Genomic DNA, 26,153 nt, shown 5'->3' with positions numbered 1-26,153 from the left:
CCCAAGTCAGACACAGATGCTGTTTTATTTAATGGATGCTTACCTTTTCAAGCATGATTTCAGATTAATAATATATTAATAACATTATCAATGATTTTTAAAATGTTTTTCTCTGGCTTTTGATTTTAGAGATTGGCAGTCAACTCTAGCCTGAAAGATTTTGTTTAAACATCCTAGACTTTTTTTTTGCCTACATTTTAATCCTTGAAATCTTTCAATTAACACAGAAAGCTCCTAATTCTGAACATATTTTCACACAGCTACTTTAAGTTCAGTAAATAAGAATTTGCATGCACAAATCCTGCTCAGTAACAACTTCTCACAAAGTCTGATTTTAGAGATTTTTGTTTCATGACATCAAACTAGTAATTTAAAAATACTACTTCAATAGTTTTCAACTAAAGTAAGATAGAGAATGCAGCAGCTTACAACTTAACCCTTAAAAAAAAAAAAATCTTAAGAAGATCCACATCACTTCAAAACTGAGAAAGTTATCTGAATGTTAAATTCACATTTAAGTAATGTGTATTCTTTGCTAAGAAACAGTCTGAAGCCTTAATGCTTTTGCCCATCTAGATCATGAAACACACTCTCTGTTTTTATAAAAGAGAACAATGTCCACAGGACCATAAAACATCTGCCTAACAGAAGCTTTGCTTTCTGTAAGAAGAGTGGGGGGAAAAAAATGTAGCAAATTATTTGGAACATCTGCTATCTTCACCTGCTTTTCACTCTCCGTACAAATACGATGCACCTCTGATGGTTTCCCAAAGGACAAAAATCCTGTTTACATGAGGAAAAAAGAAAATTGTGTTTTTCATGAGGTATTGTGAAAAGCACTCAAAAATGCAATGAGGATTTTATACAGATGCAAACAGAGATTTGCATACACTCTTTAGCATAATTTGAGCCACTAAAATCTGAAGGGCTGTTCTCAGTGAAAAACCTGCAAGATACTTTAATGTGCAAGTATACATATGGAAACCACACCAAAATGCAGCTTTCCAAATGAATGATTTTTATTCTATTTCAAAGAAGAAAAAAACATGCTATAGTCTATAATCATACCATACTTCATTTTCCACAGCTATCGTGTTTCAATGATCTGAATATAAAATTAGTTGTGTTAAAACCATATATACTGCTATAATAGACTGAAGTGATGCATTGAGAAGTAGTCTTACCACTCCCTAAGTATTTACTTGCAGTCTCAACCCCAAAACATGGTCAGTGTAAGCATTTGAGACTTCAAGGACCTCTGTAGAATGTTTCACATCATTACTATCATGGTTACAGAAGCATTATCATTGCAGCAGCACAGATGCCCCAAATTTAAGACAGCCCTACAGGTCCCCATACCATGCCTTGCACAGGGCCAAATGGATGAAAAACTGCACTGAGCCCTGTTGGTTTTGCGCAACAGAAGATTCAGAATAGCAGGGAATCGCTGCATCTGCCTTATATTGACTTGATGACATTGACCTCACACTTAAGAAGAATGTATTTGAAATACAAAAGATAATTCTGAAAATCTCTCAAATGTAATCATTTGGATGTTTCAGATTTGTTAAATGAGAATTTTTAGCTAATTCACTGCTGAAAGGCAAATAGACATAAAAGTTTTCCTTCATTTTCCAGCTGTTATCAGTTGCTGTAGTAAATACTAACAGTTTTTATAAGACTTCATTTCTTTCAAAAAAACCAAGCAACACAATTACACTTCATTTTAACTTTCTACATTATGCTTTTGTAAACATATATATATATGTATATGTAATTCCATTTTAAGGTATTCTATTTTCTCTACATGATGAGGACTGGGCTAGGGAATAGTTAAGCAATCTGGTCATCCATAAATCCCTGGGTCCTGATGGCATTCACCCATGGGTGGTGAGGGAGCTGGTGGAAGTCATTGCCAGACCACTCTCCACCATCTTCAGTAAGCCATGGCAGACAGGAGAGGTGCCTGTGGACTGGAGGAAAGCAAATGTCATTCCAGTCTTCAAAAAGGGCAAGAAGGTGGACTTGGGTAACTATAGACTGGTCAGCCTCACCTCCATCCCCAGAAAGGTAATGGAACAACTTGGTGTGGTCCTCAGGCATATCAAGGATAAGAGGGTCATTAGGAACAGTCAACCTGGTTTTACCCATATCATGCTTGGGGAAGTCATGTTTGACCAGCCTGATAGCCTTTTATGAGGACATAACCAGGTAGATGGATGATGGTAGAGCAAAGGATTGGTTTATCTTGATTTCAGTAAATCATTTGACACCATCTCCCACAGCATCCTTGCAGGTAAACTGAGGAAGTGTGGTATGGTAGTGAGGTAGATGTGAACTGGTTGAAGGAAAGAAGTCAAAGAGTTGTGGTCAATGGGATGGAGTCTAGTTGGAGTCCTCTATCTAGTGGAGTCCCTCAGGGGTCAGTACTGGGACCACTACTATTCAATATATTCATTGACTACCCAGATGAGGGAACAGAGTGCACTGTCAGCAAGTTGGGGACTGACCTGTTGAAGAGCAGGGATCTGGGGGTCCTAGTGGATGGAATCATGACTGTGAGCCAGCAATATGCTCTTGTGGCCAAGAAGGCCAATGCCATTCTGGGGCAGATTAGAAGGGCTGTGGTTAGTCAGTTGAGAGGGGTTCTCCTCTTCCCTCTACTCTGCCCTAGTGAGGCCACATCTGGAATATTGTGCCCAGTTCTGGGCCCCTCAGTTCAAAAAGGACAGGGAACTGCTTGAAAGAGTCCAGTGCAGAGCCACAAAAATGATTAAGGGAGTGGAACATCTTCCTTACGAGGAGAGACTGAGGGAGCTGGGGCTCTAGCTTGGAGAAAAGGAGACTGAGGGGTGGCCTCATCAATGTTTATAAATAAGTAAATGGTGAGTGCCAAGAAGATGGAGTCAGGCTCTTCTTGGTGATGCCCAATGACAGGACAAGGGGCAGTAGGTGGAAGTTGAGGCATAGGAAGTTCCATGGAAACATGAGGAGAGATTTTTTCACTGCGAGGGTGACAGAACACTGGCACAAACTGACAAGGGGTGCTGTGGAGTCTCCCTCTCTGGAGATATTCAAAACCTGCCTGGATGCATTCCCGTGTGATCTACTCGAGGTGGTCCTGCTCTGGCAGGGGTGTTGGACTAGATGATCTTTCAAGTCCCTTCCAACATCTAACAATCTCTGACTCTATGATTCTGTGATAATGCAGAGAGGTAACAAATCTCAAGACTTAGGTGGAAATAGAAAAAAAGTAGAAAAATAAGTTTGTCCCCCATGAAGATACAGAAAAAAAAGGAAATTTCCTTTCCAATAACTCCTTTCTAAATAACTCTTACTAAAGAAAAGGACTTAGGGGTGCTGGTGGAGGAGAAATTCAATATGAGCTGCACGTGAACACTTGCAGCACAGAAAGCCAATCACATTCTGGGTTGCACCAAGAGAAGTGTGGCCAGCAGAGCGAGGGAGGTGATTCTACCCCTCCACACTGCCCTCATGAGACCCCATCTGGAGTAGTGTGTCCAGTTCTGGAACCCCTATTACAAGAAAGATATGGACGTGCTGGAACGTGTTCAGAGAAGGGCCACAAGGATGATCAGAGAGCTGGAGCACCTCTCCTATGAGGACAGGCTGAGAGAGTTGGGGTTCAGTTTGAAGAGGAGAAGGCTCCCAGGAGACCTTATTGTGGCCTTCCAGTATCTGAAAGGGCCTTACAAGAAAGCTGGTAAGGGACTTTTTAGGATGTCAGGTAGTGATAGGATTAAGGGGAATGGATCCAAGGTAGAGGAGGGGAGATTTAGATTAGATGTTAGGAACAAGTTCTTCACCTTGAGGGTGGTGAGACACTGGAACAGGTTGTCCAAACAGGTGGTGGAAGTCCCATCCCTGGAAGTTTTTAAGGCCAGGCTAGATGGGGCTCTGGGCCAAGGGAGTTGGAACTAGCTGATCCTTGAGGTCCCTGGTAACTCCATGATTCTATGAAATAAAAACTGTACAGAATGACTTCAAGTGAGCTTGTGATAAGATAACAGTACTAAGTACAGGTGAAGAAAACCTTTGTTTACAATTGCGTATTCCCATTTTCATCTTGCAGACCAGAAAGCAGCATGAGACAACTTTCTGTCAGTTTAAGAGCATTCTGTTCCCTTTCTGCTCTCCCTAATTACATAAGAACGCTGTGAGAGTTGTGCCCACAAATTCCTCTCCTTTGATATCTTACAACTGATGCTATAGGCCAATATGAGAAGAAATTAGAAACATACCTTGTTGTATACAGGTCTGGGCAAGAGTAAATAGCTCAGGTGATCTTTCCTCTAACAACTGCTGGTGAATATTCACACATCGCAGAGTCCACCAAGATAATGTCTGAAAGAAGATACAGATACTTCAAGTTAGTAACAAGTACAGATCTCTTTTCTTTAAAATGGGGGAGGGGGAAAAAGTGGCTTTAAAATACAGATTTCATAATCTACTTGATTCTAATGTCTAAAAAATTATGAAGCCATCCAAAACAGCTCCTTTCTATAAAAATCAAACACTAATCTATCATAAAGATTAACATCCTCAAGCAGCTCTACAGTGCTCTAAGTGTTTGATGGGGTTTCCCCTGTTAATCTCTCCAGCTACTCTTTGAATCCTGCAAAGCTTTAGGACCACAATCTGGTAAGAAACTCATGATTTTAGTACACAGCAATGATCTCACTCTTCAGTAATCTTTCTAGACTGAAGAGTCTTAGACTATTTGGCTACTGTTTGAGTGGAAGCCATTCAGTATTTCTGATCGTCTAGTATTGCCCTTCTGTGCATTTTTCCCTTTTCCATTTTACCTTTTTTTCATTCCTTCAGGTGGGGGTAGAAAGGAGATAGAGAGAAATGGAAGAGGACCATAACTGCTCATGAGAACACTTCACAATCGTAATTGGAAGCATTAATGTTTGCATGTGGAATTTCAGAAGGGCAAATACCTTTTTGAGCTAAATAATCCTTCTACAGCAGAGCTGAATCACAGCTCAGGAAACACCTGATTTTAGGAAGCTGTATACAGAAAGCATAAATTCCCCAGCATACTTTGTGCCTCTACGGCTCCACCAGGAAAAAATGCGTGGAAAAGCTAACTGATAGTACTAGATCTTAAAATTATTCTTATTGCCTGTCAATGTAGGGCATACCTCTCCACAGGCTCCTGAGATTACTAGTTATTCTGCTACTGTTGGCATGCCCACAATTTTCTAGAAAACAGACATTTGACTGCTTCCAAGAGGTATCTATTTCTGAACTTTTTATACAGGTATGCTTACAAGTCTGACCTGAGGACTGTATGCTATTCAAGCGTAAATATCTAAACCAATCCTATGTAGTTGACTGTGACATCCCTTGAAAGGAACCATCAAAAAAAATAGCATCTATTTCAGAGAGCAACGAAAGATGACTTCTGATAGCAAGCTTAACAGAGTAAAAGCACACAAACAATAGGCTTTGTGAAGAAAGGTCAAATCCCAGCATTTCACTTATTTAGAAACCTAAGGGCAATTTAAATAGTTTCAGATTACTTTGGGTTAGGTTTATATAACAAAGTATTCATTTTCCCACACAACTGAGGATCCAGCTTAATGACAATTTCCTGAGGCCTGATGCTCGCCACTCAGAAATGTTAGTATCAGAGAAAGCACGTTTGTAAACTTTTGGGTAAGCCAGCTGAGCTCTGCACAACATTCTATCAGCAATGCCAGTTTTTTGGGAGCCAAGTCAAGAATTTTGAGAGGATTTTTAAGCATTTAATCTTCCGTGTACAATAATATTTTTGAACAAAACAGGACTTTATAAATGTGTTAGATAATACATTTCAGAGTCTTTTATCTTGTTTTAAATTTATTTGTGCTAATCTCAAAAAAGAGTAAGTGTTGAGGCTCCTTTTCAATCAAGCTGAAACAAAAAAGAATGGCAAGGTTTAATTGCTACATTGACTTGTTGATCAATGTAGTTTTTACCAGCTGTTGCTTTTGAACTACTATCCAAACTTGATGTAGCCACAAGGAATTAGATCTCCACTTGGTAGACAGCAGCCCCCCATTATCTCAGTATGAGAGGAGACAGCAAGGGAATTCTCTATACCAGGTACATTTTCTGCCTCCCTGACTGACCCAATTGCTGAAATTCAACAGCACTCATCTGTGAATAACAGGGAAAATGATGGAAGAGCTTGGCTTCCAGAAATGCAGTTCAGCCAACATCTCCCACGCAGTTTAATTCATCACTCATACAAAGACTCAGCTGGGAATGGATGTTGTCAGCCAAGCATAAAGAAGGACCATGTGGCATTTTGATCTCCAGCCAAGTTCTGTTCGACTGGAATGCAATAAAGAGAACTTACTGCTGTTAAAAGTCCTCCAGTTTGAGAGAGTCCAGCTACCAACTAGACTACTGCTAAACTACAAAGCAGATACAGACAAAAGGTCTCTCAAGAAGAGGTCAATCATATCTTCTTGCTTTTAATGAACAATGAAAACAGAGAATTAAGATAGCCTTCATATGGTTGCCTGCTGAAGAAGTAGAAGACAACGACAAACAAGATAGGACTTACTTGACATTTAGATCTCCTGGCTTAGAATTCATGCAGTAACTATTAACAGCATCCCAAAGTTTCTAAAAATGGGCATAGTATATGTATGCTGCATTACAGGGCATTCCTCTCTGCCCTCCCTCAAACAAGGTCCCAAAGTATGTCTTTCAAAAAACTTGCTTCCTATTAAATTTTCTAATTTCTCCAGGTAGTGAAGGCATCTTTCTTCTCTTTTGAGGCAGATGGTAAGAAAACAGTTCATTTTTAAGAAAAATATACTTGTAAAAACCTGATTCAATGAGGTATGAAGAAAAGAATGAGAAAGCCAATTAGTAAGTAGCTGGCAGTCTAAATAATTGCTCATACATTTCTTACCTGGAGAGATGCAAGTTTGTGTCTTGAATTCACAAGGATTATTCTAGCTATAAGTAGCAAAATAGGTTGAGAAGTCAAGGCATAGACTGATTCACCATCCAGAACCAGCATATTGAGAATAGCTGCATGCAGCATTTTTGGCTGGAAGAAGAATAAAGAAAAATAAAGTAAAATACAAGTTCCAGAAAACATAAGTAAATTTAGATGCAAATCATGTAATACAGATTAAGGAAAAAAACCTCTCCGTGTATTTAAGGAAAAACCTGCTCAAAACCTTAAAGAAAACAACAACACTGTCTCCTGAAGTCTCCACTTTTTACCAACTCATGGTAAATTCTATTTTGTTTTGTTTTTTTTCTTTCTGTCCTGATACACCCTATCAACTTGATCTTGTCCCACCTGAAACACATATGTCCAGCCATCACTATGCCCAAACACACTGCAGTAATATAATGCTTTCTAAGGAGAAAAGCTTCTGGTAAATCCATGCCATTTGATTTGTCATCACAGAAATACAGCAATTTATTCATTAAATCAATCCTGCAGCACTGAAATTCACTAGGTGTTTCTCCAGTGATGTCAATATGTTTTATCTTCTTTCCCCAGAGAGAGCTTCTAGCTGAGGTGGTGTCAGGGCAGCAATGTTAGAAACATTGCTCCCTTTGTCCAATAAATAAAATCCTCTCCCTGCTTTGGATGCTTTCCTTTATGATTTTCCTTACAGCAATTTTTTTACTTAATGGGTTTGAGGTAGCTCCCCAGGGAATTTCTGAGTGGTGACTGTCATCTGACACTCACCATTCTTGTCTCCCTTTTAACACATAGCAAACAGAGTTATCTTCAGGCTCAGGGAAGATATCAGTTCATCAGTTTATTCCTAGTTCTCATATGGCAGGTTTCCTTTGCAAACTAACAAAAGTAGGGCTTTTGTTTTCAGTTGGTATTGAAAGGAGCAAGACAATGGAATGGAAGGGGAAGAGAAGGTTAAATGGTAAGTTGTGTTGAAGTCACTTGCCTGAGGAAGGTTTTTCTTAAGTCTATACAACCAAGACAGAAGTCATTCGAATCACATTTCAGCTCTTTAAAGTAAAAAAAAAGATGTAATTTCTAAGTGATTTGAAATGCTTTTCAATACCTTTACCAACATGCTACACTGAAGACAAAAGTTGATAAGCCACATTATTGCCCTAGTTCACTTTTTAGTAACAGTGTAATCATCAGGCTTTTTTTATGATCTCCTTAGAATGTTAGTTCCTTACCTTGGATTAAAACTGAAAATAGTTTTGTTTTGTAGACAATGACTATGAGTAAATAATTATAAGTCCCAAGTGGAACTTCTGCATGACATCATTGAAGTCATTTCAATCCCACCTTGGAAAACAAATGTAACAGTCTACTAATCAGTTTGGAATAAAGGAAAGAAACAGTCGAGTGCAAGTATATCAGATTCCTTCCCCCTGTAGTGATTCAGAATGGTACAGTCCTAACCAACAGCTCTATTCTGATTTTGAGAAAGTCATCCTTTAGTACTTCTAGAGTTTTGTTTTTAAAATCCCAACACATATAATAGGACACTTGATTTTCAGTTTTGCATAAACTTTTTTTCCTCATATATTCTACAATCATAGTAGACCACACCGAAAATTCTTGGTGGAAAAGCAAAGAAGCCATAAGCTTTGTTACAGAAATGTTTTCTAAACCAGCCTTGCTATGCTATAGTGATCTACACTTGTTTAAGCGCTGTAGCAAACAGTTAAACTCACATTTCAAGGCCTTTTACTAGAGCACTCGGTCCGGCTAATGTAACATTACAAGGAATGTAATGAGGGAGGGAGATGACACATACCATGACACGTCACAGCCCTGACAATAAGTCAACAAGTCACACAGCCAAAGAATTCCCATCTCCTATTTTAACAAAACTGTGCTCTTTTCCACTGAGTAAATCTCCTACAGACCTTTTCTTTTTAGGTCAGAAAGCCTAAACCAACATTCTTCTAGAGTCTGCTCTAAGACTTCATTATCAGTGCAGAATTCTAACAACAAAATTTACTGCCCTGAGGCAGTCTTTAACATGAGAGAACAGCCCCATAGACACCTAAGCTTTTACAGCTTCAAGGGCTGAAAAGTTAGAAACCAAGTCCACAACCCCCCCAAAAAACATTGGCTAAGAGTAAAAAAGAAATGTTGAGCTTGTCTGCAAATTTTTAAACACTTAGGTATTCAAAGCGTCAAACCTACCTCACACAGCTCAAAAGTTTCATGTACTTCAAAACTGCCTCATAACATTCCTGGCATAGTAAACCTGGCTTACATTGCTGAATCTTTCCATTCTTTAGCCTTGCTATCAAAACATGTAATTATTCTATTCAAGAATAACATTCTTGAAACACAGAAATATAGACTAGGCAACTAATTTATGAACACATGATGAGAAATCTCTGAGGTAAACATCCACTTTCTGTTGGATCTGCACATGGTTCCATTCAACCATCTCCAGACCACAGACAAATGAAACTCAATGCACTCAAAACACATATTTTTTACTGACTGTTAAGTAACTACTACTAAAGCCCTCAATCAACTGTAAGCTGGACAGTTCTCTTGGTCATTTCAATTTTCACAGTCCTTAAAAAATATTTCCCAGCACAACTGTTACCACCTGACTAATAATGATTACAACCAGAAAAAAAAAAGCTTCTACCATTCACATGCAATAGCTCTGAGAATAAAGAGTATGAGAATTTTAGTTTAGAGGCTTCATGTCCCTTTCTCACTAATGATAGTGACTGGTTCAAAAGGAGCAAGTGGTATGTTTTTGTATCAGGAACTGCTCTGAATTGGCCTTCCTAACACTTAATCAGCTCTTCAGCAGTCATAGTATCAGTCAGGGTTGGAAGGGACCACAAGGATCAGCTAGTTCCAACCCCCCTGCCATGAGCAGGGACACCCTACACTAGATCAGGCTGGCCAGAGCCTCATCCAGCCTGGGCTTAAACACCTCCAGGGATGGGGCCTCAACCGCCTCCCTGGACAACCCATTCCAGGCCTTCACCACTCTCATGGTGAAGAACTTCCTCCTCACGTCCAGCCTGAATCTCCCCACCTCCAGCTTCATTCCATTCCCCCTAGTCCTATCACTGCCTGAGATCCTGAGAAGTTCCCTCTCCAGCCTTCTTGTAGGCCCCCTTCAGATACTGGAAGGCCACAACTAGGTCACTTCGGAGCCTTCTCTTCTCCAGGCTGAACAGCCCCAACTCCTTCAGTCTGTCCTTATAGGAGAGGTGCTCCAGCCCTCTGATCATCCTCATGGCCCTTCTCTGGACACAGTCTTGGGGATCCTTTCTCTTTATCTTTAAAACGTAAGTGCACACATACACAGAGGTAGAAAAAAGCAGACTAAAGACATGGGAAGATTTGATTAAAAATGGAAATGGGGGGGACATACATGACAAAAACTATCAAATAAGGAATCTGTCTCCACATGGATACTAAGCCCCATATACTGGGCTCCTCAAATTTTAAACAGTACAGAGAATACTGGACAATAATTTGGCAAAGCTGATATATCTTTCAGAATAATGCAGGATGTACTGATGTTACCAGCCAAAGATTTGGTTCTCTGGAATGGAACTCACTCTTTACTCCTGAGTTCAGGGGACCGAAAATTCAGTTTTGATTCTAATTCCTTCTCAACTTTCTGCAAAGGAGATAAAATTACAGTGCCTGCAGTTTCACACTCAAAACTAGCAACAGGTAACTCATGCAAAGCTGAGTCGCAGACTGAAGACAATAAAAGTGAGTTAGTGTAAGCAAGTTTTCCCTGAGAGTGCTACATGTAGAAGCACTTATCTATGAATGCTTTTGTTCGTATTCACTATGGGGGTGATTTTGCTCCGCTATTAAGGGAGTATTTTCCAAGTGACTGCATTAAGAATCTCCCTTCTTTTCTATAGTCCTAGCAAGGGAATGTAGGGCAACACTGTGCCTTCTTTGGCAGATTATCTCTGCTTACAAGACTGCCACGTTTAGCCTTTATATTCCATCCTTACTTCGCCCACAAGAGGGAGAGATCTGCAAAATCTTCAAAGCCTGTGTCTTGCTGGACACTGATATTCAAGCATCTCTTTCTTCTTTCTTGCTAGTTTATGCTAATAAAAGCCAAGCATCTGGGTCTGGAATAGGGAATTTCCAGCAGACTGTAGATTGTGAACTGGTTGAAGGAAAGACGTCAGAGAGTTGAGGTCAGTGGGACACAGTCTAGTTGGAGGCCTGCATCTAGTGGAGTCACTCAGGGGTTGGTTCTGGGACCAGTACTATTCAATACATTCATCAATGACCTGGATGAGGGAAGGGAGTGCACTATCAAAAGTTTTGCTGATGACACAAAACTGGGAGGAGTGGCTGACACACTTGAAGTTTGAGCTGCCATTCAGCAAGACTTAAGTCAGGCTGGAGAGTTGGGCAGGGAGAAATTTAATGAAATATAACAAGGACAAGTCTTGCATCTGGGAAAGAACAACCCTATGCACCAGTTTAGGTTGGGAGCTGATCTGTCAGAAAAGGCTCTAGGAAAAAAGACCTGGGAGTCCTGATGGACAACAGGATGACCTCAAGGCAGCAAGGTGCCCTTGTGGCCAAGAAAGCCAGTGCCATTCTGGGGTGTGTTAGAAGGAGTGCTGCTAGTAGGTTTAGAGAGGTACTCCTCTCCCTCTACCCTGTCCCAGTGACGCCACATCTTGTGTCCAGTTCTGGGCCCCTCAGTTCAAGAAGGACAGGGAGCTGCTTGAGAGAGTCCAGTGCAGAGCAACAAAGATGATTAAGGGAGTAGAACATCTTCCATATAAGGAAAGGCTGAGGGAGCTGGGTCTCTTTAGCTTGAGGGAGACTGAAGGGTGACCTCATTGAGGGTGACCTCAGGCTCTTCTCCGTGATGCCCAATGGACAGGACAAGGGGAAATGAGTGCAAGTTGGAGCACAGGAGTCCTGTGTGAACATATGGAAAAAAAATTTTCCACTGTAAGGGTGACAGAATACTGGAACAGGCTGCCCAGAGATGTTGTGGAGTCTCCTTCTCTGGAAGGAGACTCCAAACCTCTCTCAAAACCCACCTGGATGCATTCCTATGTTACCTACTCTAGGTGATTCTGCTCTGGCAGGAGGGTTGGTAGTAGACGATCTTTCAAGGTCCCTTCCATTCCTTAACATTCTCTGACTCTGTGTGATTCTATGACATAGAATTTGAGACAGTAGTACATTGGTGTTTGCTGTAAGAGCTGTGAATGTGACTGTTGATATCAAGTGTAATAACATTTCAGTCTCTTCCAGCAAAAGAATCAAATAATGCAAAGAAGACTTTAGTAATACAAGGAAAAAGAATTATTCAAATGCATTCCAAAACTTGTTCTTTGGAATCAACCTGGAAGTTACAAAAAGGAACTGTTAAAATTTATTTGGGGGATTCCTACCAGTTATTTACATGTATTATCAATTAGGATAATGAGATTTTCTCCAAGATGGAGCTTCTCCTTGTTACCAAATATATTCTACTTGGGAATATTACAGCAGACAATGAACAATTAAAGCAGCTCTTCCTTGCATTATTCATACAGTTGGTGGTGGTCTTAATCAGTCATACTACAAAGTTTTGTGCAGTTCATCTACCAAAAATACTCAACTCAATTGTACAACCTAATCTGCAGAAACTTTGAAACTTAAGGCAGACTATGCTCTGACTTTAACTTTCATTTTCTTACATGCAGACAGTGACAGTTCTTTAAGATACAAGGAGCTTATTACAACTAAAAATGTTTTAGTCTATTACCTGCAACTTCAACCCCAGATCTGCTAATTCATTTGAACTAAAATCCAGTGCTTTTTTAATCTTCCTTTAACAGAAACTCAAGGTAGTATGAGTCAGACTATTACCTGGTGTGGTAAGGTCTCATAATTATTTTAGACAACTGAACGACCCTTCACTAAAATATAGCTGGTTTTGTGTTTAGAAATTAGTGAACTACCTTTATGTGTGGACTCAAAAGAAAAAAGCACCAGCCAGTTGTGCAGGACATAAAAGGAAATCCTAACAGAGTACACAAATGTAACCATAGTTTACAGAGAAGGTTGCAATCAGTTTTGGGATGGGAAATAAATGTACACATATTCCTGAATATTGTTCATAGAAGTCATCCAAGAGGCCCCTAGCAGAAACTCACCTAAAAGAGGCTATTTTATTTATTCTTCTCTGGAAATAATTATAGTTTCAGGCAGTCTTAATGCACTCATAAGAAATTAATGATGCATTCAGAAGCTATCTAGGAGCAGAAATGGAACCTAGAGGTGAAACTTCCAAAAGGTAGAAATGGCAGCAGTTCTAGAGTCTGGAAGCATGGTTAAGACTTATCCAATAAAGGGTTCAGAAAATAAGAATATTGAAGTTGTGAAAATATTCCTCAAATAAAGGAGACATTGTCAGGCTGAAAGTTACTGCTATTACTTAGTGCAAGCTCAAAGAAATGCAAAGATATATTTTTAACTTTGACGTGGGAAAAGGTAATTTTAGTCTGAAAACTTGAAAAATAGAAAGTCTATTTAAAAAGGGATTGTATCAGTCTTGATGACAGAATATGCAAGATTACAATAGATGGAGAAAGTTAGAACTGTATTTTTTCTGAATATTTGTGCATGCAATTGGAGAAAGATGGACTAATGAAAGCATAAAAATATGTTTATCAAGATGTTCCTTTTTTCGGGAGCATTTTATGCTACAAATCCCTAGGGGGAAAAAGTAAATACAGAAACATAATCCAAAATACACAAAAGCTTTTGAATTAAGACAGTTAATAAAGAAGGTAACTGGGTATTATATTTTAGTACACAAATATTTAGTGCTCTTGAAAAAAAAACCAAAACACTAGCAATTCATAAAATAAATAGCAGTCACATAAAGGAAAACTTCTGCCTGAAAGCATAAATAGCTAAACCTTGCAGCAGTACTGAAGTCTGATGCAGCACTCATTAGAAATCAAGAATGCTTGAGTCTCTTTCCTTTGTAATCTCTATCCAATTTAATTTCCAGAATACCACCTCTGTATATGCAAACATCTTTCAAAGTACTACATTCACAGCCACAGCTGAAACATAACAGAAAATAAACAGGAGACATGTATTCCCTTATTCAACAGGCAATTAACATTTCATCTTCCCTTAAAACAGACAATGGGGATGTTTCATAGGAATTATGAACACTGTTTTACAGGTCTGCAAACTCTGCCAATAACAGCAATTCTATGGCTATAGCTCTGTGTTAGACTGCAGCCCGTGTGTAGACCCTAACATCATGAGTCCTTCAGTAAACAACACCCACAGATTACATGAGATTTCACTACTGAAGCCTAAAGGTTACAAACAAATTATAAGGAGAATGGAATAAATGAGGTTTTTTTTTTTTTGTTATTATTATATAGATGAAGGCAAATTGGACTAATTTTCCCCATCAGAAACAACATACTTCTGTATTTTTTGCTAAGTCATTTCACACCCTAGAAGATTTAGTACACTTCGATGCTATTGTAACTTATTTAATCATCAGATGAGATTTTAATTTCCAGTATCAAAAATCAAGCAAAATTACAAGCTTATAAATACACCATGCCAATTCTAAAAGATAAATCACTCTAACAAACAGCTGTTTAAATGAAGGGGAGATAGTGTATATGAATTGGTTACTTAGACAACTTTGCAAACGAACCCAGGGCAGGACTTTATGACTGATGAAATTCTTGCAAAAGCACACCATAATAATACAACACTGATCTGATGGTTTTATGTGAAACTTTTTGTATACTCAGATTTCTCTTATTCCACAGGTCAGAGCATTCACATTGTTCATGGCCTGCACCTTGTTTACAGTGAAATTCTAAATTTAAACTCATGCAGATTTGGCATTAGTAGAAACTCGTGGTATGCTCTTCCCTGACATGCTGCAGTAATCAGTATTTTACCATAGTTTTAATTCAAAGAGAAATATAAATGCTCGAGAAACTGTGCTGAACCACAGGTGCAGAAGAATCATGAGATAGACTTTGGTACTGCCATGACAAACACTGTTAAGCATTTTAGAAAAAAGTTATGGTGGTGAGTGTTCCATCACTCTCAAAGTAAGTTCTTCCTTATGTTGAGGTAGAACTTCCCATGTTCTAGTTTGTGCCCACTGTCCCTTGTCCTAACATCCCTGTGTTATGGTTGTGAAAAGCAATGATGATAAAAGGATAGCTTTTTAAAAGCCAACTATACCTCACAGAATTTCTGTAACAGTGCAGGTGGCAAAAAGTCCTGAAGCTTTAACTGAACTGGAGGCCCAGTCCAATTGCTTTGAACGAAGAGCTGCAAACTGCCCACACCAAGCAGAAACATCAGCCTCTGCCTGCAATACAGATAAGAAAAAGAATTAGCATATCACACTTTAATTAAGGCTACAAGATCCAATTAATTCTTCATGTAGTATTCAGGAAAGCATATTGGGAACTAAAAGGCTTGGAAGTATGTTTGTATAATAGGTTTAATTAATGACAAACATTTTGAAAGTAGAGTTAGATCCTATGAGTCAAAATTTAAGGCTGTATCTAACTATCAGAGATCAGAAGATTAGCATAGGATGCAGATTATCCCATATTTGCTTACAGCATGGCCCAGCACAGAGCCACAAAAATGGTGAAGGGAGTAGAACATCTTCCTTACGAGCAGAGTCTGAGGCAGCTGGGGCTCTTCAGCTTGCAGAAGAGGAGACTATGGGGTGGCCTCAATATTTATAAATACGTAAAGGGTGAGTGCCAAGAGGATGGTGTCAGGATCTTCTCAGTGATCCCCAATGACAGGACAAGGGGCAATGGGTGAAAGTTGAGGCATAGGAAGTTCCATGGAAACAGGAGAAATAATTATTTCACTGTGAGGGTGACAACATTGGAACAGGCTGCCCAGGGCGGGTGTGGCGTATCCCTCTCTGGAGACATTCAAGATTCGCCTGGATGAGTTCCTGTATGACCTGGTATAAGTGATCCTGCTTTGGCAGAGGGGTTGGACTAGATGATCTCTCAAGGTCCCTTCCAGCCCCTGACATTCTGTGATTCACCTACATTCCAAACCAGCACGTTTCTTACTGTTTTAACATTGCTGTTTGATTTGCATTACCTCTGATAACAATGTAATTAACTGAACACTGAAAAAGTTCAAAACTATCACTGTCAAGTTGGTTCAAATATTCTGGTAGCAAATCTTACCTCATTTGATCATGCTTTTTTAATTTACATAATATTTTATTTAAAGATGGAATTATGATACTATGTTTTATTCCCAAAACTAAGTATGGTAAAACTTTCCTTACTTACAGGACTAAGCTCATCTAATATCAGCCCGATATTAGTACTTTATGTAAGTACAATATGGTCTGCAGAAGGCAGGGCACAATCATTCAAAATTTAATGTTTGATTTTAATAGGTGTGGACAACTTCTGGTTTGGTTCACGTTTCCTAAATGACTTTGAACCTGATGGTGTTACAATCAGTCACGTGCCAACCACAGCCTTGTCACATATATAATAGGCCACCTGCCTAAAAAAATTAACAGTTGAATCATGCTGGTTCAGTGTAAAAATTGGTATGTTAAAGAAACATAACCAAATTGCAAAAACCTGTTTGCTGCTTCTTCCTCCATAAACAGAGACTCAAAGTTGCATGAATCCTCCAAATGGAAAAGAAAGGATTATGTATTATACAAGTCCCCCCAAGAACCCCACCATACACAAACACAGAGCTGGTGGGCAAGAATGTAGAAAAAGATGTAGAACAATGAGAAAGGTGGGATGAGGAATGCAGGACTGAAACCCAAACCACACCACCAAAACAAACAAACAAACAGAAAAACCCCACAGCCTTCAGAAGAGTTAGAGAACAATAACTGGCACAAAGAACTGTTGATCAAAACATTTACCAGCTGCATTTATTCAGCCAGTAACTATCTACTAGCAATCTAAAATTACCATTAAAATTCCAAATAATTCAAGAACACAAAGCTCTAAAAATTACTGTGCATTAAATTATTAACATTATACACAAAATGACTACACACATACATTTTCTAATTATTCTCCCATGATAAACTGTGTTTCAGAGCTTCTGAAAGGAAAGATAACATACAGAACAATCAACTATCGTTGCACTGGGATTTGACAGATGCTTTTCAGTCTTCCAAAAACTAATTTGCATTGATACATAATCGGATGCTTATATACACTCCACTGTAATATTCATACTGCTATATCTAATCTTGCTCAAATTCAAAATAAAGAATAATAGAGCATTTGTATTTGAAACAAATAAGGGGCTTTCATATAATGCTAGAATTTGCAAATAAAATGCAAGAGTGAAAAAACACTCAATAGCCAGGCTATGCTTAAGACGTGATTAGGTTACAGGTTTTGTGTTTGGTTGGGGTTTTGGGGTTTTCTTTGTGTGGGTTTTTGGTTTGGTTTTTTTCAGAGTGGAAACTACAGAAAATAAGTCAAATCAAAATTAGACACTGACTAGTTGGGGGTTTGGGGTTCACATATGCCAAAGTAAGCTGCAGAACAGCAAGAATTTCTTCCTCCCTCCCCCCCCAATATATATAAATATCACACCAATTAACCAGCTATCAGATGCCCCAAGAGAAATACCAGAAACATCACTTAGCATTCAGCTTGGGAAATCATGACAAGCTCTATTGTATGGATTTATTTCAGAAAGTTTGGTGTTCACTTATATCTTGAGTAAGGTAAAATTAGTAAATACATGGCAAATATAAACAAGCATTGCTGGTTTTCACTTCCTTACTCCTTTAGGTTTTGGAATTAAACAGAAGACCTTCATGTTCTCTTGAATCAAGCTTTCCAAAAACACCTTCTTCTTGTGTCCTTGTTGTTCTTGCTTCATCACCTCCAATTTGATAATTTAAAATACAGCTATGAAGCTACATTTTCTGAGAATCATAGTATGAGTCAGGGTTGGAAGGGACCACAAGGATCATCTAGTTGCAACCCCCCTGCCATGGGCAGGGACACCCCACACTACATCAGGCTGGCCAGAGCCAGGGCCTCAACCACCTCCCTGGACAACTCATTCCAGGGCTTCACCACTCTCATGGGGAAGAACTTCCTCCTCACATCCAGCCTGAAACTCCCCACCTCCAGCTTCATTCCATTCCCCCTAGTCCTATCACTACCTGAGATCCTGAGAAGTCCCTCCCCAGCCTTCTTGTAGGCCCACTTCAAATACTGGAAGGCCACAATTAGTCACCTCGGAGCCTTCTCCAGACTGAACAGCCCAAACTCTTTCAGTCTGTCCTCACAGGAGAGGTGCTCCAGCCCTCTGATCATCCTCATGGCCCTTCTCTGGGCACCTTCCAGCACATCCATATCCCTCTTGTAATAGGGGCTCCAGAACTGGACACAGTACTCCAGGTGGCCTCTCACCAGAGCCGAGTAGAGGGGGAGAATCACCTCCCTTGATCTGCTGGCCGCAGTTCTCTTGATGCAGCCCAGGATCTGATTTGCTCTCTGGGCTGCAAGTGCACATTGAGAGCTCATGTTGAGCTTCTCATCCACCAAAGGTAACTGTTGATTTGAGTAGCAACAGCAAGGTGGTGGAGGGGGGGTGGGGGGGAAGTCTTCTATTCAGCAAGTTTGTTGTAAGAAATGCTTTGAGACTTCATTTTTAAGCCATAACGGCTGAAAACTCGTCTGGTGCAGGGGAAGGAGGGAAGTGGTTAAAATGAGAGGCAAAGGTGCAGCAAATTTTAAAATACCATTTTTTTCCTTATAGAACCACAGACTTGGAATTGGAAAAAGTTACAAGTTATGTCCAAAGACATTACAATCCAGATGCAAATTTTGAGCTGTCCTGCCCTCAAGCTGCTCAGTTGTAGCTTCAGAAAAAGAAGTCCTTAAGAATTTCTTTAACACGATTGCAAAAGCATACTTTGTATTGTGTTTATATTGTTCTAAAAGAATAAGACTAACATTATCCAACTTCATATTTCCGAATGAGTTCAACTCCCACTGAGTTTTTTTAATCTCAAGAATTACAACTTGCAGTTCAGGAAATAAAAGCATCTATGTGAACTTATCCAGCCTACTAAAATTCACAAGAGAAACAGTGTTCTACTGATTTTTTTGAACTAGAACTTAAGAGCTTTGCTGCACTTCTCTTGAATCACACTGCGGAAAAAGAAAGTAACATTCAACCCACTTAGAAAAACAAACAAAGACAAAACCATTTTCCACTTTAAGCAATGGAGGGTCAGAGTGCAAAAGCTGCATTAATTTCTTCCAAAAGACAGTTACAGAACATAGAGACTGAAGGTAGAAGAAATAACTATGTAATACATTCTCACCAAGAAAGTCACTGGAGACAAATATTGTACAGATTTAAGTGCTATAAGCACTGCCTACCTAAAACAGGAAGTGATCTGTCTTTCAGTAAAAGTTCTTCTGTCAAGCAAAAGCCACAATGTACTTCCTTCAGCACTAATATAATTCAAAGCTTCTTATATTACTATTAATGAAGCTTGAAAAATTAACTTGACTGCTACAAACAAAAAACATTTCTGGCAGATACTGATACATTCTGAAGATGACACACTTTCATTTTGAATAAAATTCCAGGCAGTAACTTTGGGCAGAGAACCCGCTGCTTCTGGAAGGCTAAATACTGCAGATCTGCCTCCATGCTTTCTGACAAGGGGGCTTCAGATGTCACCTCAAGTTGTGGAGGGAACAACAAAAACCTCAAAGGCCAAATAGCTGGAGCATGAGCACCTGCAGAACAAGTTCCTTCACTGTTTGCAGTGAGACAGCAGCAGTAGAGTCCTGTAAATGATACATAGGCAAATAAAACTCACAGGGGGAGCAGAAAACAACACGTCACATGACAGGGTATGTATAAAGTATTAGTGAGGGCATGATACAGATCATGATTATCTTTAAGGAGCTGAATGGATCATAAAAGTAGCAACATATGTTCAAGCAGTGTTTCACAGTATCACAGTATAACCAAGGTTGGAAGAGACCCCAAGGATCATCAAGTCCAACCTGTTCCAACAGACCCCACAACTAGACCATGGCACCAAGTGCCACGTCCAATCTCCCCTTGAACACCTCCAGGGACGGCGACTCCACCACCTCCCTGGGCAGCCCATTCCAATGACGAATGACTCGCTCAGTGAAGAACTTTCTCCTCACCTCGAGTCTAAACCTCCCCTGGCACAGCTTGAGACTGTGTCCCCTTGTTCTGGTGCTGGCTGCCTGGGAGAAGAGACTAACCCCTTCCTGTCTACAACCACCTTTCAGGTAGTTGTAGAGGGCAATGAGGTCACCTCTGATCCTTCTCTTCTCCAGGCTAAACAATCCCAGCTCCCTCAGCCTCTCCTCATAGGGCTTGTGCTCAAGGCCTCTCCCCAGCCTTGTTGCCCTTCTCTGGACACGTTCAAGTGTCTCGATGTCCTTCTTAAACTGAGGGGCCCAGAACTGGACACAGTACTCAAGGTGTGGCCTAACCAATGCAGAGTACAGGGGCACAATGACCTCCCTGCTCCTGCTGGCCACACTATTCCTAATTCAGGCCAGGATGCCATTGGCCCTCTTGGCCACCTGGGCACACTGCTGGCTCATGTTTAGGTGGGTGTCAATCATCACCCCCCAGGTCCCTCTGTTTGGCAACTCTCCAGCCACTCTGACCCCAGCCTGTAGCACTGCATGGGGTTGCCGTGGCCAAAGTGCAGCACCTGGCACTTGGACTTATTAAATGCCATGCCATTAGACTCTGCCCATCTGTCAGTCGGTCGAGGTCCCTCTGCAGAGCCTTTCTACCTTCTAACTGACTAACATCTGTTCCCAACTTGGTGTCATCTGCAAACTTGCTGATGACTGACTCAACCCCCTCATCCATATCGTCAATGAAGATGCTGAAGAGGATGGGGCCCAGCACTGATCCCTGGGGGACGCCACTGGTGACTGGCCGCCAGCCGGATGTGGCACCATTCACCACCACTCTCTGGGCTCGGCCCTCCAGCCAGTTCCTAACCCAGCACAGAGTGCTGCTGTCCAAGCCACGAGCTGACAGCTTAGCCAGCAGTTTACTGTGGGGGACGGTGTCAAAGGCCTTGCTGAAGTCCAGGTAGACTACATCCACAGGCCTCCCCACGTCCACCAGATGGGTCACCTGATCATAGAAGGAGATCAGGTTGGAGAGGCAGGACCTGCCCTTCCTAAATCCATGTTGGCTGGACCTGAGCCCTTGGCCATCCTTCAGGTGCACAGTTATTGCCTCCAGGATAATCTGTTCCATCACTTTCCCTGGCACTGAGGTCAGGCTGACTGGCATTATAGATCTTCTTTCCTTGTTGCATTATTCAGAACAAACTATTTCAAGATGACAGAACCCAGCAATTTTGAAAAACTTCTCTAGACTATGCTACCATCTAAACTCCAGCTAATATTTAACAGCAACAGCAAAACAAAGAAAGAAAACAAAAATGAAAGAAAAAAAAAACAAAAAACACCTAAGGTTTAAAATGCACAGGAACAATCTGAACATTCCAACTCAGAAAACAGGACTGCAGCGTACAGTGCACCACGCTAGAAGGGAAGGTTTTGACACACTGCAATCACTAACAAATCTAAGCTAAATATTTTAAAGGTACCAACTATCTGTTTCTCTGTGACATTTTAGCAAAAACTCTTGACTTTGTCTGCCATACCAAAATTTATTGGTAACCTCCCTCTTACTCTCTTTTTACCTTTATCTTTTGCTCTTCTTTCAGCAAACCTTTTTCTCACTTCTTAAAATAAACTAATACATATACACCCCTCCCCCATTTTCTTCTTCTACTATCCCTACCATGACAGATTTCAGTCTGTTGTACATAGCAAACCGCAAACACTGAAGTCAGACTTTTAACAGCAAGAATTAACATATGCAGTACAATTAGAATCTATCAGAGAAAGTCTTGTGAAGAAAATAATTGATTAATATAATCTCTGAATAATTTCTTATTTTACATTGAGAAGAGTAGAACAATCCTACTATGAACTGTACCTAGAAATACATGCGTTGCTCTGACAGTAACTTTACTACATCAAGAAGTCCCATGAACATAAAGCAGCATTTCAGAGAGAAAACTTAATAAATTATTTGATCACACATGCCAACATGAATTTACATTTGCTGGCTTCTTTATACCAGAATCTTATCACAATAATACATAGTGGAAAAACACTAATGAATGGATGCCCCAAAGGAGTTGGGGCAGACAACCCAAATCTGTTTTCAGTTTTTCCCTCAGATAAAGAATTTTGGAGGCCTTGTCACACAATACAAAATTTTTCAAAAATCAATTATGGCCTCTTTTGTAAAAATCAATTATGGCCTCTACTGATCTTCCATATAATAAAGAAAAATTTCCACCTTTCCATGTTATCAGCTTCTGCGGAACAGTCCAGGTATGCTAGAATCTGTTTCTCCAAGTAACTGTCAATGTTCTCCTCCGTCACAGAAGATGCACTGAAAATATTCTGGATGGCTGAACTTGAAAATATTGCCTCATATTTCCCATCAAAAATCAACTGCAATAATGATCCACTTTCTGAAACAAACAAACAAACAAACAAAACACCATGAAACATAAATCAGTGACAATTTGGAAGCAACTTTGTCTTATAATTACTATTCAAACCAAAACATGTATCACTCCCCTTTCAAGGAAAAGTGCAATTGCACTGAAACTAAAGATCTGCAGAAGCAGGCATCACTAATTTATTAAAATTTATTTAAATACAAATTTTACAGAATGTGCATTAATGTTGCATTGAAATGCAAACTGTCAGATGAATGTAAAATAAAAACTTGCACAGAAATTTCAGGGGAAATATAGAGATGGCTTTTCTAACATTGTACAGTAACATGTACAGTGATTGCATATGAATTTAATTATCACAGGAGGATTTTCTTACTCCAAAACTTTTTATATGAGTGTGTTGACATAGAATCCTATAGATAAGACAACAGTTTCACAGACTAGAGAACCCTTGTAAGGGAAATACAGCAAATAAAAATGGTTCAATATTTGCAGAGTTCAGTGCATGAATTCTTATGTATAACTGCAGAAACTACTCAGTCCACTCTTAAAATGCTTAGAATACTTACAAAGAATGGGCAACATGATTTCATCTTTATAAAAAGAATTATTTTCCTATGATAAATTTATCTCCATGAGATATGGAGTCAGATTCAGAGGTGTAATTAGGTGGATTGAGGTGCATGAATGTTTCTCCACTGAAGCCTTTAGAGACCAAAGACACTTCAAATCCATCAAATTCTTGACAAAGGTGACAGTTTCTTTATATGCTACAATGTAGATAATCCAGTGGGTGTTAAAAAAATCTTCAACTTTGTAAAAATTTCTATTCTTGAGCAAAATCTGTATCTCCATACACTGCAGCTGTGGCTGCAACTCATGCAGATGTACTAACTGGTTTTAAACTAGCTGAGGCAGGTGCTAGTAATGGTGCAGCTGTAGAAATGCAAACAACTACATAGGATAGGTGCCTTAATACTACTCTGGATTCCAAATGGGGACTGCAGCTCCCATGCACTCAAGTGTTACCACAGCTACACTACTATTAAAGATTGGAGCTAGCCAATTCAGCACTAGCATAGACATAGATCCACACAGGCAGGGGCTGTGCAAGGAAGTAAACAAAATACCAACACCAAGCTCATCCAGCTAAACCAAGTATTCTACATTTCATACATACAGGAAGACTAAGCACAGAGCCAGATTTAACAGCAGAGATGGATGATTTGGCCAGAGCATATGATAAAGACATTTATTCGAATCTCTCTGGAACAGGCTGTTGACTACAATTCACTTCTGTTCTTTAACACAATGATCAAATGAACAATGCAAGAAATTATTTGTGCTAGATGGTTTCAAAACCAAACACCTTAAGCTTGGAAGGGTGTATACAGAAGAATAATAATGGTTCTGCAGCGCTGCTGATGCCATACTCTCACATAGAACAGAAATAACAAGAAACTTTCTCCAACCTACACTTTAGAGAGACTTTCCTTCAACAAATTCAACATTGGATTGTAGTTGCCCAAACAGGTGATGCTGTAGTTTGCAGAATAACTATTGGCTGTGAGGATACTAATGAAGAATATTGACATTTTCTCTTTGCAGTAATGTTGTAAAGTAAATGTAAGCATATATGTGCTTAGCTTTTTGTAAGACACCATACAAATTCAAGGTCATAGTCTTTAGTTTCGGGATTATCAGTAGAAGAGCCCATGAAAGTGGTGACTAAGAATCATCACAAACCCCACCACCTTCTATCTCTATGACAAGATATCTTTGAGAATAGTTTTCTTTACATCTTACAGCAGCACACTACTTAAAACCAAGCAAACTAGAAAATAAACACACACATAAACAATATGTACCACAAATAGCATACACAACCTGTATGCCAAGACAGATGTGACAGATGTCAGTCTCATCACATAACATTCCTGAACAGTACAATCACAAAGGTTAAATAAAAATTAACATAAATGGAGCTGTGTAGCTCTGTACAGTCCTTCTCCTAAATTCACCAAACATTTGGGTAAGGATAAATGAGTCTTTCAAATGTTTTAAGCATCATGACACAAGAGCATAATGGTATTTCGAGCCTGTCTGAAATATGGAAGTGTATTTTCATGAGAAATGTTGCATTTCAGAAGCTGTTGTGTTCCCCTACAGGAAAGCTGGCTCAGCAACAGCTTAATCAAGCCCCTCAAGGAACTACATTCTGTTGTTCCCTCAGACAGCTATGACTTAGTCACTAATAAAATATAGAACAGGTAGTTCATGCCAGAGTTTTTCTTCCCATGTTTTTCTACGTGAAGGAGTTTCATGTCGCTGTCAAATTCAAACAGTCAGGGAGACTTTGGGCACTCACGAGGCAATGCCGTGACTGAAGCCCTCCGGAGTGCCATGAAGCCGGCAGCGAGGCGTCTGCCGGACCCCATGCGCAGAGCAAGGGCTGCTGCAGCCGCAGCCTCTCCACCTGGAGCCCTGTCAGACCTGCAGATAGCGAGCGAGAAACTCGGGAGAGACCGGGCGCGGCGACCGCACCTCTCTCCTCGGCCCCGTCAGCAGCGTCGCTCCTCCAGGCGGACGAGCCCACCGGGACTCCCCTGCCTTGTGGCGCCAGCAGGACCCTTCGGAACCCGGCAAGGGGCAGAAAAGACGAGAGGCGACGGGAACATGTCTGCCTCCGGCGCGGTCACGCTGGAGAGAGCCGCCAGCCTCCGTCCGAGCTCAGCCTGAGCCCAGTGAATGCCTTTGGTGCCACATACTCAGGGCAACGACTGAGCACCTTCTCCCGCGCTGGGCAGGAACCTCCCCTCACCTGCTGCTGCGACTTCGCCTTGCTTCCACTCCAGTGACTCCGCTGGGCTGAGGAAGCCCCTCAGCAAGGAGCGCTCCAGGACCAGCATGGTCTCGCCGCCCTCGCCCTGTTCCTCACCGCCGCCTTCCTTGCTCGCTACTGCTCAGAGCGACCCCTGCGCTGACAGGTGCTGCCGGATTCCCCTCAGCCCATGTGCAGGAACCAACCACAGGGAGCAGCCATGACACTGTCGCCGGGCACGCCGGGAGGGCGCGGCGCGGCGCCGCGCAGGCGCAGCAGCTCGACCGCACTCTCCCCTCACGAGCGTGCGTGCTACGTGCTGGGGGGACGGAGCAGGAGTGAGGAATTGCGCGGGATCCCCAGCCGCGTGCCTCCGCAGACGCTCGGCGTGCGCGGGGCGGGAGGCGGCGGCGGGGCGGAGCGGTAGGCTGGGGCGGGCCGGCCTGGGTGGGGCCGGCGCGATTGCCTTCTCGATTGCTTTCCCCAGCGGAAGGAGTAGCCTGTGGGGCGAGCGTGTGCAGGCATAGGCAGGGATAGGCGTGCATAGGTGTATGGCATCTGCCTGTGCACTTCCCTGTGGAGAATCCTGTGGCATCCCCGGGGAGATTATCAGGCGCTGGTGAAGGCTTCGTAGCAGCGGCGAGATCTATGTTGCCCTGGGTGGCAGGGCAAGCGGAGGTGAGGACCATGCTTTGGTCTGTTCCTGTATTTATTTCAGCATCTGTCCAGAT

The 26,153-nt window shown here is 40.9% G+C and overlaps 1 protein-coding gene across 1 annotated transcript in view; it reads right to left on the bottom strand.

The window, feature by feature from the left end:
- Positions 1 to 25,643, bottom strand: part of TTC27 (tetratricopeptide repeat domain 27) — a 124,517-nt gene extending 98,874 nt beyond the window's left edge. Inside the window, exons 1-5 of the mRNA XM_054162364.1 lie at positions 25,423 to 25,643; positions 22,433 to 22,610; positions 15,230 to 15,359; positions 6,935 to 7,075; positions 4,263 to 4,365 (exon numbers count right to left, since the gene is read on the bottom strand). Coding sequence (XP_054018339.1) covers positions 4,263 to 4,365; positions 6,935 to 7,075; positions 15,230 to 15,359; positions 22,433 to 22,610; positions 25,423 to 25,510 — 640 coding nt within the window. The 5' untranslated portion in view covers positions 25,511 to 25,643. The remainder of the gene's footprint in view (positions 1 to 4,262; positions 4,366 to 6,934; positions 7,076 to 15,229; positions 15,360 to 22,432; positions 22,611 to 25,422) is intronic.
- Between the last annotated feature and the right edge of the window lie 510 nt (positions 25,644 to 26,153).

Source organism: Dryobates pubescens, chromosome 6 (assembly GCF_014839835.1).
Source record: "Dryobates pubescens isolate bDryPub1 chromosome 6, bDryPub1.pri, whole genome shotgun sequence".
In the NCBI taxonomy this organism is placed as follows: Eukaryota; Metazoa; Chordata; class Aves; order Piciformes; family Picidae; genus Dryobates; species Dryobates pubescens.
The sequence above is the reverse complement of the archived record's forward strand: the minus strand, read 5'-3'. Positions and strand labels throughout refer to the sequence as shown.